Below are 20,485 nucleotides of genomic sequence, written 5' to 3'. Positions count from 1 at the left end.
TGCATTTGAGGCCTGGTCTACACTACGCGTTTAAACCGAATTTAGCAGCATTAAACCGATTTAACCCTGCACCCATCCACACGAGGCCCTTTATATCGATATAAAGGGTTCTTTAAACCGGTTTCTGTATTCCTCTCCGACGAGAGGAGTAACGCTGAAATCGGTATTGCCATGTCGGATTAGGGTTAGTGTGGCCGCAAATTGACAATATTGGCCTCCGGGCGGTATCCCACAGTGCACCATTGTGACCGCTCTGGAAAGCAATCTGAACTCGGATGCACTGGCCAGGTAGACAGGAAAAGCCTCGCAAACTTTTGAATTTCATTTCCTGTTTGCCCCGCGTGGAGCTCTGAGCAGCACGGGTGGCGATGGAGTCCCAAATCCAAAATGAGCTCCAGCATGGACTGTACGGGAGATACTGGATCTGATCGCTGTATGGGGAGACAAATCTGTTCTATCAGAGCTCCGTTACAGAAGACGAAATGACAAAGCATTTGAAAAAATCTCCAGGCTATGATAGACAGGGGCCACAGCACAGTGCTGTGTGACAAGCGTAACAGAGAGCCAAAGAATCAAATGGATGCTCATGGAGGGAGGGAGTGGGTACTGAGGACTCCAGCTATCCCGCAGTCTCTGAAAAGCATTTGCATTCGTGGCTGAGCTCCCAATGCCTGTAGGGTCAAACACGTTGTCCGGGGTGGTTCAGGGTATATCTTGTAAATTTACTCCCCCTCCCCCTCCCCCTCCGTGAAAGAAAAGGGGGGGGAAATCGTTTCTTGACCTTTTTCAATGTCTTCGTATGTCTACTGCATGCTGCTGGTAGACGCAGTGCTGCGGCACTGAACAGCAGCATCCTCTCCCCTCCCCGATGGCAGACGGTACAGTACAAAATGACTGATGGCCGTCCTCATCATCCTGTGAGTGCTCCTGGCTGGCCTTGGTGAAGTCAGCCGGGGGCGCCTGGGTAAAAATAGGAATGACTCCCGGTCATTCCCAGCAGATGGTACAGAACGGCTGGTAACAGTCTTCATCATAGCAACTGGGGGCTGAGCTCCATCAGCCTCCCCCACTTCATGTCTAAAGAAAAGATTCTGTACTGCCTGGACTATCATAGCAGCTGGAGGCTGCCTCCCCCTCATTTTATCTCACTAAAAACTCAGTGTTTTATTCCTGCATTCTTTATTACTTCATCACACAAATGGGGGGACACTGTAACGGTAGCCCAGGAGGGTTGGGGGAGGAGGGAAGCAAATGGGTGGGATTGTTGCAGGGGCACCCCATAGAATGTCATGCCGCTCATCATTTCTGCGGGATCTGACATGGAGCAGCTGTGCTCTCTGGTTCTCTGGTACACTGGTTCTCTAGTACACTTGCCCCATATTCTAGGCAGGACTGACTCTATTTTTAGATAAAACGTAAAGGAGAGAATGACCCTGGGAGTCATTCCCATTTTTGTCTTTGCGCCCCCGGCCAACCTCAGCGAAGGCCAGCCAGGAGCACCCATGACAGCAGCAGACTGTACAGAACAACTGATAACCGTCATCTCATCGCCAGTTTACAATGGCATGGCAGATGGTACAATAGGGATGGTAACTGTCTCTGCTACCTTGCAAAGGCAAATGAATGCTGCTGTGTAGCACTGCAGTACCGCCTCTGTCAGCAGCGTCCAGTACACATACGGTGACAGTGGCAAAAGGCAAAATAGGCTCCATGGTTGCCATGCTATGGCGTCTGCCAGGGCAATCCAGGGAAAAAGGGCGCGAAATGATTGTCTGCCGGTGCTTTCACGAAGGAAGGAATGAGTGACGACATTTACCCAGAATCACCTGCGACTCTGTTTTTGAACAATCATGCATTGGGATCTCAACCTAGAATTCCAATGGGCGGGGGAGACTGCATGAACTATGGGATAGCTACAGGATAGCTACCCACAGTGCAACGCTCCAGAAATCGACGCTAGCCTTGGTACATGGATGCACACCGCCGAATTATTGTGCTGTGTGTGGCCGCATGCACTCGACTTTATACAATCTGTTTTACAAAACCAGTTTATGTAAAATCGGAATAATCCTGTAGTGTAGACATACCCTTAGATTGAGGGATTCTTCTTCCCCTCCCCCCCGAAAATGGACCTTTAAATTGTCAGTTACACAAAAAGGCTTTTCCCCCTTGCTCCCTTCTCACATCTTCAAGATTTGTCAAATCGAAATTGCACTTGCTGTAGAAATGAACAAAAGTTGAAGTTCATAAAATAAGTGCCACCTTCAAAGGCTTATACACATAACCAAAATGTGAAGAGTAATACCTTTTGTGGATTTAAAATCTAGTCCTCTAAGCTCAGGGCAAGAGAAGTGTCTGTTGGATTGTTAAGTAGTTGTAAGTATGGGTCAGATCTATCTACTTACAGTACTATTACCCTTTCCCTTAACTTGCTATTTATAGCACTTGGTGTGTCCTTCACGTATATGTTTTTAATAGGTAGTGCATGCTTGCTTGTAACTGTCTGTCTTTCTCTCTAACTAGACTTGTGGAAGATGAGGAGAGACGTTGGACTGATGAAAACATTGATATGGTAGCTCTGAAACATTTCCCCAACATAGACAAAGAGAAAGCTATGAGCAGACCCATCTTGTACAGCAATTGGTTGTCAAAGGTGAGGGGTATCTCAATAGAAACCTTGCCATTGACAGTTGCAAACACTAAGTATCCTATTAAGAGAGTGAATCTTTGCCCACCACTTCACTTCACTTAGGCAGCACTCCTTCTAGTGTACTAAGTGCAGTCCATGCTACGACAGAATTGTCCTTTTGACAATAAGGATTGCTAACCATTTGAAGCTGGTAGCCAAACACATTTGATGCAGCATACCGTGATGGGTTATCCAGCAAATAGCAGAAGCTATATCCAGGTACCAGGGAAGTAGAACTGTGAATTTTGAAGGCAGAGCATATACCCAAACTGGGACTCTCTGCAATTGTTACCCCCAGTATTGTAGAGAAGTATCCTGGGGTCTTGGACTAGTGCAGTTAGGAGATGTAGGTTGTCTCTTTTTTTTTGGTTTGTTTAACAAATAAGCCATTGGTGTCTGTAACCACACTGGCTAACTAATGACTCAAAGAAGTGCCATCCACTGAGTCACAAGCTTCATTTCCTAGCATCCCAGGGTTCCCTTGGTCTCCCAAGTAGTGTTAGTCAGGTCACTGTGTAGCTTGACCTGAGATATGACCCAAGGTGGCATGATTGAATATGCTTGTACTCCACAATCCTGTATCTGGCTGTATGCTTTCAGAACAATATTTATCAGACATTATTGTTCATTATGAGACCACTATAGGCATTTAAACTGTTCATGGCCTTAGATTTCCCTCCCTTCCCCTGCCCCAATCCTTTTATATGGCCTCAACTGTTGCGGCTGACTTCAAGAAACAATTGTGTAATGTTAATATGTGATTGTAAAGCTCTGAATGTTTTAGGGTTTGCTTTTCAGTATCCAAGCAGGAATTCATAAATCTAATTCTGTGCCTTCTGGTTAAATGCTCTCCTGTCTGTTTAGACTTATGAAAATACACTTAATATGTCTGCAGCCAGTATGTTAGATAACATAACTCAAACCAGTTGAGCCATATGTGTATTCTAATCAGGAATTTGCAGTGATGGTAAAAAGTGCCAAGGAGGAGCACAAATACCTATCCACCTGGGAATTTTCTGGCACTCATGGAATATACTGACTTCTACTGCCTCTTAAAGTAAGCAGTAGATCCTTTAAATGCCTTACATTACAGTGGCTCTGCAGACATGATGCATTGATTTTAAATGCAGCACCTGAACTGGTGTGCAAACTAGTTTTTTAATTTAAGGTGAAAGTCTGAACTGCACTGCTGAGAAGCACAGCACCAGAACTCATAGCCAAGGAGGAGTGGGGTGGGGACCAAAGTAGCTTTGAGTCTTAATGGGTTGTTGAAACCGTGCAAGCCAGCTCCCAGGTGCCTACAGAAATTCTGGGCAGCACTGCTGCTTGGCATGTAACATTACAGGCCCTGCCCATAGCACATGCTACATCAGAGTCTGAGGGGGTCCCTGTGGCTATCATCAATTCTTGAGTTGGGAATTTGTCACTCCAGCCCCTATATCCAGCACAGAGGGGTCAGCAGGGTGAAAATCTCTCCCTTAGTCTTAAATTCTAGACTGTTAGATCTTCTGCTTACATGTTGGCCTTCTTCTAGGATTATATCCCAGTGGATCAGGAAGAGCTGAGAGACTATGTAAAAGCCAGGCTGAAAGTGTTTTATGAAGAAGAACTTGATGTGCCACTAGTGCTGTTCAATGAAGTTTTGGATCATGTACTAAGAATTGACCGGTAAGCTGAATTTCCAACTTCTGGGTTTGTCTAGTTTGAATTATAAACCAAATCTGTATTTAGACTAGTCCAGAATGGCACACCAGTTTGTTCTGGTGCTCTACTTGGGAGAGGCATTCTGTAAAGGGGGCACTGCACGGTTGGAATTGTAGCAGTAGACTGAGAAATATTGCCAATGGTCACTTCAGTGTGCCCCCGAACCAGTCACCGTACTAAAAAAAAATAAAAAATACAGGTTAAGTTTGCAAGGAAAGGAGGTTTGGAAATGTGGTGGCTAATTCACAATTTATCAAGCAATAAACTTACTTGAAGTACCAATCTGTTTCAGAATCTTCCGCCAGCCTCAGGGTCACTTGCTTCTCATTGGAGTTAGTGGAGCCGGGAAAACTACTCTCTCACGATTTGTGGCTTGGATGAATGGTTTAAGTGTTTACCAAATAAAGGTTGGTTTAATTCTATCACTCCACAAAAAATTTGACTGTTAAAGCTTTCAGTTGTCTTGCAGATATTCTATCTTTGGTAAGATAAATGTATAAACAAGTTATTGTGAGGGAGGATAAGGGCTAAAAAAGATCAGTAACTATTGCTAAATCTTTATAGGTGCATAGAAAATACACAGGTGAAGACTTTGATGAAGATCTGAGAACAGTCTTAAGACGCTCTGGCTGCAAGAATGAGAAAATAGCTTTTATAATGGATGAGTCAAATGTACTGGATTCTGGATTCCTGGAGAGAATGAATACTCTTCTCGCCAATGGAGAGGTAACATAAGTAAATCTGTATAATATAGCAGTTATGCAGGAAAAATCAAGCCTTTAAGAAAAACATACTTATTTCCTGGCTTAGGTTCCTGGTCTCTTTGAAGGAGATGAATATGCCACCCTTATGACTCAATGTAAAGAGGGAGCACAGAAAGAAGGCTTAATGCTAGATTCACATGAAGAACTGTACAAATGGTTCACCAGTCAAGTTATTCGCAATCTCCATGTTGTGTTCACCATGAACCCATCTTCTGAGGGCCTGAAGGACAGAGCAGCTACTTCTCCAGCTCTCTTCAACAGGTAATTTTTATATATTCTGTTTGGGAGCTAACCTACAACAAAGTATCTTAACACTTGAGATCTTTTTTTTTTTTTTTAATAATATTATTAATACTCTCTGGAAAAAAAGTTTGGAGGTTTTCATGTAAGTCTTGCCCTGTCTGCAGGTGTGTCTTGAACTGGTTTGGAGACTGGTCAACTGAAGCACTGTACCAAGTTGGCAAAGAGTTTACAAGCAAAATGGATCTCGAGAAGCCAAACTACATTGTGCCAGACTATATGCCAGTTGTGTACGATAAATTGCCACAACCACCATCACATAGGGAAGCTATTGTAAATAGCTGTGTATTTGTTCACCAGACCCTTCATCAGGTATGTTCTGCCATTCTACTCGGATCTGTAATGTCATGTTCTAGTGGACTGACACAAGTTCAGTACAAGAATGTTGTCCCTGTGACAAATTTGACTTTAAAAAAATCTAGATTTTATATAATCCTAATCTTTTACATATACAAACTTTTGACAAAATCCTTTTCCTTTGGAAAGGCTAACGCTCGTCTAGCAAAACGGGGAGGCAGAACTATGGCCATCACACCACGTCACTACTTGGACTTCATCAACCATTATGCCAACTTGTTCAATGAGAAAAGGAGTGAGCTGGAGGAACAGCAGATGCATTTGAATGTTGGTCTTAGAAAGATCAAGGAAACTGTTGACCAGGTACGTACCTTTAAATGTTGCTTTTTCATATAAAATTAGAGCTAATAAACATTTTAAAACTGAGTTTAGTTTGTATAGACTAATCTTCCAATTCATGTCAGGTGGAAGAACTGCGTAGGGACTTGAGAATAAAAAGCCAGGAATTGGAAGTGAAGAATGCAGCAGCTAATGACAAGCTGAAAAAAATGGTGAAGGATCAGCAAGAAGCTGAGAAGAAAAAGGTAAAATCAAAGCTTTCTTTACCTTTTGTACACATACAGTATATTCAGAAATCTTACAGATTGCATGACCTTTCTCTTAGGTTATGAGCCAAGACATTCAAGAGCAGCTTCACAAACAGCAAGCAGTAATTGCAGATAAGCAAATGAGTGTAAAGGAGGATCTAGACAAAGTCGAGCCTGCTGTCATTGAAGCTCAGAATGGTAAGTCAACACTGATAAATAACTACAGCATGCCTTCCTTTCGGGGTTTGGGGCTGATCCAAAGGCTCTTGAAGTCAGCGGGAGTGCTTCCATTTGCTTCAGTGAACTTTGGGTCCATCCCTTTATCAGCAGTATCTTTATCTTTAGTGTGGAAGCAGTAGAAATAAAATAGTTCACTAGCACTCTGAGCTTCCAAACTTCCCGTTATTGCTACCATAGACTTGCATTCTAAGCAGTATTTTTATTAAACTTTGAGCAATAAACTGTCTTAATGGTTCACTGTTTTTTGCCTGACTTTGCTAGATTTACTTACTATCTTTCAGTATATCTGGGCATATTAGAATAGAAACTTCTGATATAGGAGTAGGTCAACAAACACTAGAAATTTCTGGTGTGAAGTAGTATGATCCACATAGTCAGCTTGTCTACAGCATGCTAGCTTGCTGTGCACTTGCACCCCAGCTTTTCTCACTGTTTTCTAGACAAGTCCCTAATGTGTTCTGTTTCTGCTGGTGCTGCCTCTTAAGAGAGCAGTGTCCAGTTCATGGAATTAGTGATTTAATAAACGCTACAGAAGTATCATGAATAGAAATACTACCTACAACTTATTTTACTCCAGAGTTAGTTACAATGTGAGTTGCATAAGAGGAGGAAGGACCTCTAACTCACTATTTGCCTAGGTATAAAGTCTCTCGCTGTAGAGGCATCACCTTGTTTTTAGGCTCCTTAACTTGTGGACTCAACATAGCTGCCAGGTGCAAACTCTTGCTCTTGTAGTAGTGCTTGGAGGCTTCTGAGAGTTCAGCTTGCTCTCTCATGTGAGAATAGTGGTGGGGAGTTCTCAAAATGTGAAAGGCATTTGGTTTTTACAAGAGAGGTTTAATTCATTTTGGATTTGACCTGAAGCTTAAAAATCTCTCAATATCAATGAAGATTTAATTCCTGTCTTACTATTTTGCTGTCTTTTCTTCCTTTTTCTCCCCAATCAATACTGTTCCTTTTTTCCCGCTCCATCTGGCTTGACCACTGTGATTAGCTGTAAAATCAATAAAGAAGCAGCATCTGGTAGAGGTCCGTTCTATGGCCAACCCACCTGCAGCAGTGAAGCTAGCACTAGAGTCCATCTGTCTACTATTGGGTGAAAGTACAACTGACTGGAAACAGATACGTTCCATCATTATGAGGGAAAACTTCATTCCAACTATTGTAAACTTTTCTGCTGAGGAGATCAGGTGAATAACTGCAGGTACCAAGCTACTGCTGGGAATAGAAAGAAATTGTTCACAAGATTTTCACAATAGAAATCTTACTAGTAGTCACAATTGGTGATGTTAGGGTTTGGTTTCTACCTCCCAAAAAGCAGAATTCACCTCATGAGTATGCATAATCTCCACTTTTTATGCGGAAAACAAAATATCAGACTGTTATCTATTCATGAAGATGATCTATCAGGGAGAAGATGAGCATCTCAGAGCTAAATTTTGCTCTTAAAATAAATTTTAAAGTACAGTCTGAGTAGCACCTACTGCCATCAGAGCCCTGGGGTATAGACTATTCCCATTAATTGAACTTAAATTTCTTTCATTATTTCCCAGCAGTAGCCTTAAATCCCTGATTGTTGCATGCTGAATACTTTTTTCATCCCTTTAATAGCTGTGAGCTCTATAAGGAAGCAACATCTTGTTGAAATAAGAGCAATGGGCAACCCTCCTGCTGCAGTAAAACTGGCTTTAGAATCAATCTGTCTCTTGTTGGGTGAGGAGACAAATGATTGGAAAAAGATCAGACCAGTTATTCTCAGAGATAATTTCATCAGCAGCATTGTCAACTTTAATACTGAAGATCTAAGGTATTGGTTTTAGTTTATCTATAGTAACTCCTCACTTAACGTTGTAGTTACGTTCTTGAAAAATGCAACTTTAAGTGAAACAATGTTAAAACTAATCCAATTTTCCCATAAGATTTAATGTTAGGTTAGGTTCCAAGGAAATCTTTTGTGGGCAAACAAAAGGCATTATATAATGTACAGTTCTTGTACTGTGGTGGGGAGGTGTCCCTGGCTTCCCTCTGGGGCTCAGGGTGGGGTGCGGGATCTGGAATGGAGTTAGGGTGCAGGAGGATGCTCAGGATTGGGATGCGGGAGAAGGCTCAGGGCCGGGGCAGGCAGGAGGTGCAGAGCACTTAGCTGAGGCAGCTCCTGTTTGGTGCAAGGGGTATGCAGGTGGCTCTGCGCAGCACAGCACCACTGATATGGCTGTGATTCTGGGAGCATTGCTTCCTGTCCGTCCCCCCCCCCCGCCCCCCCCCGGCAGGCAGGGCCACCTGGAATGTAGAGCAGAGGCTTTAGGGGCTGCAGGGCCCTGAGTTAAGGGGGCCTCAGGGCCTTCGCCTGCAGCTCTAAAGCCTCTTTCGGGATGCAGCCCTGCGAGCACGGGCTGGAGGACTCAGGAGGAGCAGGGGCACCTGTGCAGCCAGTGGCCGGAAAGAAGTGGCGCTTTCCCCTTCAAAGCGCTGTTTCTCTCTGGCTGCTGGCTGCGCTGCTGCCCCTGCTGCTTCTGACTCCTCAGGCCCGTGCTCGCAGGGCTGTATTCCGAAAGGCTTTAGAGCTGCAGGCCAGGGCCCTCTTAGCCTAGGGCTCTGCAGCCCCTAAAGCCCCTGTGTTCTGGGTGGCCCTGCCTGATGGGCGGTGGGGGCAGGAGGGAAGGCAGCTTCCCCGCTCCCTCCATCCCAGAAAATCCTAAGTGTTTGGTGGCGGGGGAAGTGCTGGGAGGGAGGAAGGAAGGGAGGGGGAGAAGGCAGAGAAGAGGAACTTGTGCCATGCTCCCTTGTAAAGTCAGCCAAACAATGTTATAAGGCAGTGTTGCACAACCTTAAACAAGTATGCTCCTTAATGGAATAGCGATGTAACTTCGAAACAACATTAAGTGAGAGCATGTTAAGTGAGGAGTTACTGTACTGTAGTAAAGGGGCAACTTCCTCTCCATAACTCTGACACAGCATGTGCGCAAGTGTTGAATATGTCAGTGCAAATATAACTCTTCTTTTGCAGTGATTCCATCCGGGAAAAGATGAAGAAGAATTACATGTCAAATCCAAGTTACAATTATGAAATCGTAAACCGAGCATCCTTAGCGTGTGGTCCCATGGTAAAATGGGCAATTGCACAGGTAACTCATCTGCAGTACATGCGCCAATGTAGAATGCTTCAGTGTTTTGTGGGAAATCAAACACCTATGATAAGTACTAGTTCTACAGTGCTGGAAATATGCAAAGACTCAGAATAGATGGACTTGCATCACTCAAAGATCTGTGACATCTTGTCTAGCTTGCTATTGTAGAGGTAAAAACAAATTGGTGTCAAGCGAACATGTAGAGTAAGCTGCTGAATGTTCTTGAATATTCGGTTAATTGTTCTGTGATTAACAGGATTAACCCTACAACTTATTTTCAACTGTCTTTTGAAAATATCTTTTTTCATAATAGTGACTAATGGCTGGTCTTTTTGCTCTGTAGCCAGTGTTGTGTTCACACAGACCAGTGTTTGTTGCCTGGCTTGATCTTGTTTTCCCCTCACCTGGCAAGGGTGGGGAATGTTGTAGAGCAGTATGATCATGTCTTACTGAGGGGAAGGCATCTAGCTCTGAAGTAATGTCAATGGCAAGCACAGATGGCATCTCAACCAACCTTGGCTTTGGATAGGGCTGAGTATTTGTGGGTGTGGGCTTTGGCCAAGGGCTCACAGGTGGGATTTTAGAAGCTTGAATGGAGCGCTGTTATGGGAAAAGGGGAGGGCTCCTTCAATGGGGGCAGGAGCAGGCTAATTCCAGTGTTCAAGGAAAAGGATACACTAATTTGGTACTTAGCCCATAGGATCAGCTTCCCTCTTCTAGCCTTCCAGACTCATTGCAGTGTCTCTCCTGCCTTCATCCTACGTTCCCTGAGAGCTCTGGCATCCTGGGCAATTGTCTGCACTGCATGATTGAATTTGACATTTGAAATCTGGAGGCTTCCCAAAGAACTTCAGTCTCACTTCAGTGTGATGAATAGTGCAGTTGACACCTCTTGACTGTTTCACTATTCTGAGTCTGCAGGTGGCCTGAATCAGTTTAAGTGGAGGACTAGAAACCTAAACATTTTAAAATGAAAATCTGAATACCTAAAATCCTGAGGGGTGCCCTCAATCCATACAAAATTATGCTTGCTGACTTCCATGGTCCCAAGTCATGTGCCAAGTTCCATTTTAGAAAGTATTTAGAACTGACTGTTCACATGTTTCACAGCTGAATTATGCTGATATGTTGAAACGAGTGGAACCCCTCCGCAATGAGCTACAGAAACTGGAGGATGATGCCAAAGACAATCAACAGAAAGCTAATGAGGTGGAACAGATGATTCGTGATCTTGAGGCCAGTATTGCTCGCTACAAGGAAGAGTATGCAGTGCTGATTTCAGAGGCTCAAGCAATTAAGGCAGACTTGGCTGCAGTTGAAGCAAAAGTGAGAATACTTAATCTACCATTTTGTCCATTTTACTGACTTTTCTTTAATGTTTCAGGGGGTAGGAGTAGTGGCTTTCAAACATTCTGTACACCTTTCTAACACAGAATGCTTTAATGGTCTCTCTACACAAGTTGGCCTTTCAATATGTTTCATCCTTTGGACTTCTTACAAAGAGCTTTGCAGACCATTGATAAACAGACCAGAGTGAGGATTACTCTTCCAGTCACTGCCTCATGCTGGACACCCAATTAAATTGGCAATCTGTCTGATCAGGACTAAGCTAGTGTCTAGGATGTTACTGAAAACCAAGGAAAGCTAGCATAGGTAAAGCAAAGCCAGTCCTCTTTCACAAGAACAAAATTCACCCACTAGAATGATCAATTTTGTAAGTCATATGTGTTTCAGAGGAATTGTGGTTATTTAATGCTTATAACTATTTTAAAAATATCTTGCACAGTAACTGCTATATTAATGTTCTCTTCACACAGGACTAGTGAAATCAAGTCAAATGATCCATACAAATTTCCTCTTATTTTTTGGTTCCTTGAGCAGCACTGATGGAATCATAGAAATATAGGGCTGAAAGGGAGCTCAAGTGCAGCCCCCTGTGCTGCAGCAGGGTAAAATAAACCTAGTTCATTCTTGACAGGTGTCTGTCCAACCCATTCTTAAAAACGTCCAATGATGGGAATTCCACAACCTTCCTTGGAAGCCTATTCCAGTGCTTAACTACTCCTTATAGTTAGTTTTTTCCTCATATCTAATCTATATTTCCCTTGCTCCAGATTAAGTCCCTTACTTCTCACCCTACCTTAAGTGGACATGGTGAACAATTGATCAGTCCTCTTTAGACCAGCCCTTAACATATTTGAAGACTTTCACCGTGGTTGTCTTTTCTCATGGCTAAACATGCTCAGGTTTTTAACCTTTTCTCATAGGTCAGGTTTTCTAAACATTTAATCGTTTTTGTTGTCCTTCTCTGGAAACTGTCCAACCTGTCCACATCTTTCCTAAAGTGTGGTATCCAGAACTGGACACAGTAATCCAGCTGAGCCCCGATTGCTGTATAGATTGGGACCAGTACCTCCTGTGTCTTACTTACAACACTTCTGTTAATGTGTTCCAGAATATTAGCCTTTTTTGCAGCTGCACCACATTCATCATTCATACTCAATTTGTGATCCACTATAATCCCCAGATCCTCTTCAGTCTAGCAAGCTAGATCTTAGCCAGTTATTCCCTGTTCTGTAGTTGTTTTGCATTTGATTTTTTTTTCCCCTTCCTGAATTTCATTTGTTGAATTCAGATCAGTTCTCCAATTTGTCAGGGTCATTTTGAATTCTAATCCTATTCTCCAAAATGCTTGCAACCCTATATCCCTTTCCACTACCAGAACCATAAAACTCACAGCCCAAGAATACTAACAACCAAACTTCCAGAGTTGTGCATGCACTTAGACTCATAGACTCGTAGGTCAGAAGGGACCAATATGATCATCTAGTCTGACCTCCTGCACAAGGCAGGCCACAGAACCCTACCCATCCAATTTTATAACAACCCCTAACCCAGGACTGAGTTATTGAAATCCTCAAAATTGGTCAAGCTGCAGAGAATCCACCAGCAAGCGACCCATGCCCCACGCTGCAGGGGAAGGCGAAAAACATCCAGGGCCCCTGCCAATCCGCCCTGGAGGAAAATTCCTTCCTGACCCCAAATATGGCGATCAGCTAAACCCTGAGCATGTGGGCAAGACTCACCAGCCAGCACCCAAGAAGGAATTCTCCGCAGTAACTCAGTTCCCATCCCATCCAACATCTCCCTGCAGACCATTGAGCAGACTTATCTGGTGATAATCCAAGATCGATTGCCCAAATTAAACTATCCTATCATAACATCCCCTCCATATACTTATCAAGCTTAGTCTTAAAGCCAGATAAGTCTTTTGCCCCCACTACTTCCCTCGGAAGGCTGTTCCAGAACTTCACTCCCCTAATGGTTAGAAACCTTCGTCTAATTTCAAGTCTAAACTTCCTAATATCCAGTTTGTACCCATTCGTCCTCGTGCCTACATTAGTAGTAAACTTAAATAATTCCTCTCCCTCCCTAACATTAACCCCCCTGATATATTTATATAGAGCAAGCATATCCCCTCGCAGCCTTCTTTTGGCCAGGCTAAACAAGCCAAGCTCTTTGAGTCTCCTTTCATAAGGCAGGTTTTCCATTCCTCGGATCATCCTAGTAGCCCGTCTCTGGACCTGTTCCAGTTTGAAGTCATCCTTCTTGAACATGGGACACCAGAACTGCACACACTATTCCAGATGGGGTCTCACCAGCACCTTTTATAACAGTACTAACACCTCCTTATCCTTGCTGGAAATACCTTGCCTGATGCATCCTAAAATCGCATTTGCTTTTTTAACAGCCGTATCGCATTGGTGGCTCATAGTCATCCTGCTATCAACCAATACCCCAAGGTCCTTCTCCTCCTCTGTCGCTTCCAACTGATGCGTCCCCAACGTATATCTAAAATTCTTATTATTAATCCCTAAGTGCATGACCTTGCACTTTTCACTATTGTATTTCATCCTATTACTATTACTCCAGTTTACAAGGTGGTCCAGATCTTCCTGAATAGTATCCCTGTCCTTCTCCGTGTTAGCAATACCCACCAGCTTCGTGTCATCCGCAAACTTTATTAGCACATTCCTGCTCTTTGTGCCAAGGTCAGTAATAAAAAGGTTAAATAAGATCGGTCCCAAAACCGATCCTTGAGGGACTCCACTAGTAACCCCCTTCCAGCCTGACAGTTCACCCTTCAATACGACCCGCTGGAGTCTCCCCTTTAACCAGTTTCTTATCCACCTTACAACTTTCATATTCATCCCCATCTTTTCCAATTTAACTAACAGTTCCCCATGTGGAACCGTGTCAAACGCCTTACTGAAATCGAGGTAAATTAGATCTACCGCATTTCCTTTATGTAAGTAATCCGTCACCTTCTCAAAGAAGGAGATCAGATTGGTTTGGCACGATCTACCTTTAGTAAATCCATGTTGCAATTCGTCCCAATTACCATTGACCTCTATGTCCTTAACTACTTTCTCCCTTAAAATTTTTTCCAAGACCTTTCATACTACAGACGTCAAGCTAACAGGCCTATAATTACCCGGATCACTTTTATTCCCTTTCTTAAAAATAGGAACTACGTTAGCAATTCTCCAGTCGTACGGCACAACCCCCGAGTATATCGATTGCTTAAAAATTCTCGCTAACGGGCTCGCAATTTCACGCGCCAGTTCCTTTAATATCCTCAGATGGAGATTGTCTGGGCCCTCCGATTTTGTCCCATTAAGCTGTTCAAGTTTGGCCTCTACCTCAGTTGCGGTAATATCCACCTCCATATCCACATTCCCGTTTATCATCCCTCCATCATCGCTAAACTCCTCACTAGTCTTATTAAAAACTGAGGCAAAGTACTGATTTAGATATTGGGCCATGCCTAGGTTATCCTTAACCTCCATTCCATCCTCAGTGTATAGCGGCCCCACTTCTTCTTTCTTTGTTTTCTTCTTATTTATGTGGCTGTAGAACCTTTTATTATTGGTTTTGATTCCCTTTGCAAGGTCCAGTTCAATGCGGCTTTTAGCCTTCCTCACTTTATCCCTACATGTTCTGACCTCACCAAGGTAGCTTCCCTTGCTAATCCCGCCTTTCTTCCACTCCCTGTAAGCTTTCTGCTTTTTCCTAATCCCCTCTCTGAGTTGCTTGCTCATCCAGCTTGGCCTACAACTCCTACCCATGGTGTTTTCCCCTTTCTTGGGATGCAGGCTTCCGACAATTTCCGCAGCTGTGACTTAAAGTAATTCCAGGCCTCCTCCGCATTTAAATCCACAAGTTCCTCCGTCCAATCCACTTCCCTAACTAATTTCCTTAACTCTTTAAAATTAGCCCTCAAGAAGTCGAAAACCCTAATCCCAGATCTACATTTGTTTATCCTTCCATCTAGTTTGAACTGAATCAGCTCATGATCACTCGAACCAAGGTTGTCCCCTACCACCATTTCTTCTACGAGGCCCTCACTGCTCACCAAAACCAAATCTAAAATGGCATCCCCTCTCGTAGGTACTTCAACTACTTGATGAAGAAATCCATCCGCTATCACATCCAGAAAAATCTGACCCCTATTATTCTTGCAAGCACTCGTCCTCCAGTCTATCTCCGGGAGGTTGAAGTCTCCCATAATCACACATTTCCCCTTTGTGTTTACTTCATTAAAGACATTAAAGAGGTCTCTACCCATATCCATATCAGATCCCGGTGGTCTATAGCACACCCCAAGCACTATCTCAGGGGAAGCTCTAGTTGCTTGTTTTCTGGACATACGTAATTCTGAAAATTTGGGTCCAAAATCTGGTGTGTTGGGCAAACTTGTCTGCCTGTATTGATTGCAAATGCAGTAATTATGGGAGCCTTCATTTTGAATAAAGATGTATATTATATTGACTTAATTTCTAGGTAAACCGTAGCACAGCTCTCTTGAAGAGTCTGTCTGCTGAACGTGAAAGATGGGAGAAGACAAGTGAAACCTTCAAGAACCAGATGTCCACTATTGCCGGAGACTGTTTGCTTTCAGGAGCTTTTATTGCTTATGCTGGTTACTTTGACCAGCAGATGCGACAGAACTTGTTCACTACATGGTCCCATCACTTGCAGCAAGCAAATATCCAGGTAAAGATTGATCCACAATTACTAATGTCATGACTACCAGAGGTGTTAACTTTGATTGTAATGAATTACTGCTTCAGAAAGGGGAAATCACAAGGTGTTCACAAAAGATAAAGATCAAATTTGATCAAACTTGGGGCTCTCTTTGGGCAAACAATAATAACGTTTTACTCTTCAGTTCCGTACAGACATTGCAAGGACAGAATACCTTTCCAATGCAGATGAGCGTCTTCGCTGGCAAGCAAGTTCTCTACCTGCAGATGACCTGTGCACAGAAAATGCTATCATGCTTAAGCGGTTTAATAGGTACTTCATTTGTACAATAAGTACAGGATGTATGGGGATAAAACTTAACAGTGAATTGGCGCACAGACCTCCCACTGAAGTCAATGGAATTTGCACACACCTCTCAAAAGGAAAACTTGACAAACTTTATCATCAAACTGAATACAAATGCCTTGAGAGAATTTTGAGCGCTGTCTGATATCTACATAGTACCCATGATAGCAAATTAAATGCAAGTCTTAATAATCTCTTTCCCTTGTGTTTATAAGAAAAACAACTTGCATTTTTAGTGTACTTCACTATTATACCAACTTAGCTCAAACTGAAGCTGTTAGTCAGTCTGTATCGCTTGAAACAGTAAAGTATCCTTTTGATAGTTGTATCTAGTTAGATCACTGTTATCTTCTCCAAACAATAACCGTGATCCTCCATATTCCATTACAGGAGCCAATATTCTCCAAAAAAAAGATTTAGAATATTAACTCAACATGCGTGGACTAGATGGCTTGTATCAGAAGCCTTAAATCAGTCATATATGATGGAAATATTTTTTCACTAACGTAGGTATCCACTGATCATTGATCCTTCTGGACAAGCCACAGAGTTCATTATGAATGAATACAAGGACCGTAAGATCACTCGTACTAGCTTTTTGGATGATGCTTTCAGAAAGAACTTGGAAAGTGCATTGAGATTTGGTAACCCTCTACTCGTCCAGGTTAGTCTCTTGTTTACATAAATTAAAAAAAAAAAAATTGTGGGTACACTTCCTAGGAAGTGAAGTACATTTTGAAATCTTCACTTGCTGGGGCTTAGTTTTATTGCTACTCTGGCAATTGTGATTTTCAGGTATTGAATAAATGAAGGTCCTTCTGTAGACAATGGGTCTAAATGCAGCAAAGACCATCTTCCTTACCTGTTGTTCTAACCACATTGGTCCCCTCTCCTACCATATCAAGGTCAAATTTAAAGGCCTTTTTCAGCTGTGCCCCATGCTACTTAATAATTTGTCACCTATTATGTGCCTTCTGCTTCACCAGTGATTTGCCTATCCAGACTGTCCACTCCCCTTCAGTGACTCTTTACACACCATCCCTTCGCCATAGAACAGTCCTTACACTGATCTATAATGCTCCTGTTTTTAAAAAAAAATCTTAAAACTCACTGCTATGCATGTCTGCAGTAAATAGTGTTGAAATATCTGGGTTGGAGCAGATGGGAGAAACCAGGTTGGCTTGATGAAAACACAAAAAGGCAAATGTACTTTTTTATACACATGCATACATCTGTCTAGAAATGGCACCTGTTTCTGTAGTATCTGAGCACCTCACAACATCTTGAGCAATAGGGATATGTTATCCCTATGGCACGATAGGTAAAACTGAGGCACAGATTAATTTCCTTTCCAAAGGTGTTGGTGTCCATCACCCTCTTATTGCTTGTGCTCTTAAACTGTGAGCTGATTGATGCAGGATTTAGGTCCAATATTTGTAGCAATGGGAGCATCACTTCTGATTGGGGCCCTTGGTGCTACTTATAATGTAATATCTACACAATGAAAACAGCAAAATCCAAAGGTATGTAATACATCATCCAAAATGTCTGAATAGTATTTGATCCTAAAAATTAAACTGTAAAGCTTTATTGTATGGGGAATAACATTGGACTAACAGTAGTTACCCACAGGACCAAAACTTGATGTGGATTACTACTAGAGCTTTCCCCAAGCAGGGGGGAGAAATGTAATCCAGATCAACCTTTTATTCAAGCTTGTACCAGCACAGGTCCATTTAGCTACTGTTCTGTTCATTACCCTCACAATTGTATTGCTGTTTAGGATGTGGAGAGCTATGACCCAGTTCTGAATCCTGTGCTGAATCGTGAAGTCCGGAGAACTGGAGGTCGAGTGCTTATTACCCTGGGAGACCAAGATATTGACTTGTCACCGTCCTTTGTCATCTTCCTCTCCACCAGAGATCCAACAGTAAGGAATGCTTACAAATTTGTTTAGCTTTCAGCAGGGCACAACGTGTATTAAGCCAACAAAATGATCCCGATATTTATTTTGATAGGTTGAATTTCCCCCGGATCTCTGCTCTCGTGTTACGTTTGTCAATTTCACAGTAACTCGCAGTAGTTTACAGAGCCAGTGTCTGAATGAGGTTCTGAAAGCTGAAAGACCAGATGTTGATGAAAAACGTTCTGACCTCCTTAAACTTCAAGGTATGTTTCTGAAAAATCAAACCATAAAAACGAGTCGTAATTAGTCAGAGAATAAACTTGACAGTCACTCTCTTACTAATATACTGCTATTCTTTTTATAGTTGAGGAATGTGATACTTTGGAATGTTCTGTTTCAAAGCATACAGGAGATATGGCGGACTGTATAGAACATAACATTTGTGTAGGTTATATGCAACGCATGTGATCGTAGATCTCAATGTGTTTTTTACTTAAGGTGAATTCCAACTGCGTTTGCGGCAGTTAGAAAAATCTCTGTTACAAGCTCTCAATGAAGTAAAGGGACGTATTTTAGATGATGACACAATAATAACTACTTTGGAGAACCTAAAGAAGGAAGCAGCAGAGGTCACCAGAAAAGTAGAAGAGACTGATATTATCATGCAAGAGGTGGAGACTGTATCTCAGCAGTATTTACCACTTTCTACAGCATGCAGTAGTATCTACTTCACAATGGAGTCACTGAAACAGGTTAGATAAAGAACCAAATGTATTCCCTCTCTTCTCACCAGAAATATTCATTACTCTGAACATTTTTTCAAAGTTATGCCGTACTCTTTAAATTCCAGTTATGACTACATAAGTACATCATGAATTGCAATAATTTCAGTGTTTGTCAAACAGTAGGGCCATAAGTTCTAAATTTTTTTTATTTTTTTTTCACTCCTCAGATACACTTCTTATACCAGTATTCTCTCCAGTTTTTCTTGGACATCTATCATAATGTCTTGTACGAGAACCCAAATTTGAAGGGAATTACAGACCATACCCAGCGCCTCTCAATCATCACAAAAGACCTCTTCCAGGTTCAGTATAGAATTTGCATAGACATTGTACTTAGCAAAGGTTCTTGTCCTGTGGAAATCTGATTAAGGTTCTTTATAATAAAACTAACCAATTACATTTTGTTTCAATAGGTGGCTTTCAATAGAGTAGCTCGTGGCATGCTACATCAGGATCACATAACCTTTGCTATGCTGTTGGCCAGAATTAAACTGAAAGGCACAATTGGGTAAATGTTTGAATCTTTGCTTTTTGAAATGTCTGTTTTCCCATTTACATACGTGAAAGCTTTATTTGGTGCCTTAAGGTTAACCACTACTTCAGTTGAAGACAGATCGTTGGCTAAAATCTACTCTACTTTTAATTTAAGGGAGCCTACATATGATGCAGAATTCCAACATTTCTTAAGAGGAAAAGAAATTGTACTCAGCACAGCATCTCTCCCAAAGATCAGTGGACTTACGACAGAACAAATAGAAGCTATGATGAGATTGAGCTGCCTTCCTGAGTTTAAGGACCTGGTTTCTAAAGTTCAAGCTGATGAGGCAAGTATCCTGGTTAAGCACTGTCACTGCACTAAATTTAGGTTAGACCTTTGTTGGGTACTTGCAGGGCCCTCATTGCTATAGTACAAGTGCCTCACAATGTAGCTAACCTCACAACACTCCTATGAGGTAGGGAAGTACGGTTCCCATTTTACAATTGGGAACCGAGTCACAGACCAAGTGGCTTGCCAAGTTTTACCCAGGAAGACTTCTTGAGCAGGGATTCTAACCTGGGTGCCCTAACCCTGTGGATCAGTCTCCCCCTCTCCAGTGATGAGCTGCCAAAATCTTAATTGGTTCCTTACCGGGTCTTCAGCAGTACTTCGGAGGTGGGTCCTTCACTCGCTCCAGGTCTTTGGCGGCACTTTGGCAGCACATCCTTCGGTGCTGCTGAAGACCTGGAGCGAGTGAAGGACCTGCTGTTGAAGACTCAGCACCATCCAGTGAGTACAAGCCCCACGTTTTTTGGGAGGTTGTTTGGGTTTTTTTTAGTCATCCCTGTTGGGGCCCTATCAAAACTGTTCGAATCAGACCCCGCACTTCCTAAAGCCGGCCCTGCACATTGGGGTTGCAAAATTGTATTGGGTGCTGGATAGGGAAGGCTGTGCCTCCCAAAACAGCCTATCTTCCCTCACCCATGTCCTGCCCCTGACTGCCCACCTCAAACCTGTAACCCAGCCCCTGGTCCCTGTCCCCTAACTGCCCCAACTCCCATTCACCACCACCCTGACAGACCCCTGGAACTTCCACGCCTACCTAACTGTCCCCTGACCGCCTCCTCCAACTGCTCCCTGCCCCTTATCCAACCCCTCCTCTCAGCCCCAACCCAGCCCCCTTACCATGCTGCTCAAAGCAGCAGGAGCTGCAG

At 42.8% G+C, this 20,485-nt stretch overlaps 1 protein-coding gene across 2 annotated transcripts in view; it reads left to right on the top strand.

Moving 5' to 3' along the window:
• DYNC1H1 (dynein cytoplasmic 1 heavy chain 1) overlaps window positions 1–20,485 on the top strand; it is a 73,051-nt gene that overhangs the window by 40,226 nt on the left and 12,340 nt on the right. The window contains exons 43-63 of one of the 2 annotated variants that reach the window (XM_030558735.1): window positions 2,524–2,653; window positions 4,224–4,357; window positions 4,686–4,800; window positions 4,958–5,119; window positions 5,204–5,418; window positions 5,565–5,769; window positions 5,944–6,117; window positions 6,219–6,338; window positions 6,419–6,539; window positions 8,193–8,388; window positions 9,589–9,706; window positions 10,820–11,035; window positions 15,554–15,766; window positions 15,942–16,069; window positions 16,613–16,766; window positions 17,886–18,032; window positions 18,121–18,271; window positions 18,507–18,760; window positions 18,961–19,095; window positions 19,207–19,301; window positions 19,443–19,617. In XM_030558735.1, the coding sequence (XP_030414595.1) occupies window positions 2,524–2,653; window positions 4,224–4,357; window positions 4,686–4,800; window positions 4,958–5,119; window positions 5,204–5,418; window positions 5,565–5,769; window positions 5,944–6,117; window positions 6,219–6,338; window positions 6,419–6,539; window positions 8,193–8,388; window positions 9,589–9,706; window positions 10,820–11,035; window positions 15,554–15,766; window positions 15,942–16,069; window positions 16,613–16,766; window positions 17,886–18,032; window positions 18,121–18,271; window positions 18,507–18,760; window positions 18,961–19,095; window positions 19,207–19,301; window positions 19,443–19,617 (3,358 nt within the window). Of the gene's footprint in view, window positions 1–2,523; window positions 2,654–4,223; window positions 4,358–4,685; window positions 4,801–4,957; window positions 5,120–5,203; window positions 5,419–5,564; window positions 5,770–5,943; window positions 6,118–6,218; window positions 6,339–6,418; window positions 6,540–7,575; window positions 7,772–8,192; window positions 8,389–9,588; window positions 9,707–10,819; window positions 11,036–15,553; window positions 15,767–15,941; window positions 16,070–16,612; window positions 16,767–17,885; window positions 18,033–18,120; window positions 18,272–18,506; window positions 18,761–18,960; window positions 19,096–19,206; window positions 19,302–19,442; window positions 19,618–20,485 lie in introns of both variants that reach the window. The other variant, XM_030558734.1, reaches the window with a different exon arrangement.

Source organism: Gopherus evgoodei, chromosome 4 (assembly GCF_007399415.2).
Source record: "Gopherus evgoodei ecotype Sinaloan lineage chromosome 4, rGopEvg1_v1.p, whole genome shotgun sequence".
In the NCBI taxonomy this organism is placed as follows: Eukaryota; Metazoa; Chordata; order Testudines; family Testudinidae; genus Gopherus; species Gopherus evgoodei.
This window is presented reverse-complemented; position numbering and strand designations above follow the sequence as displayed.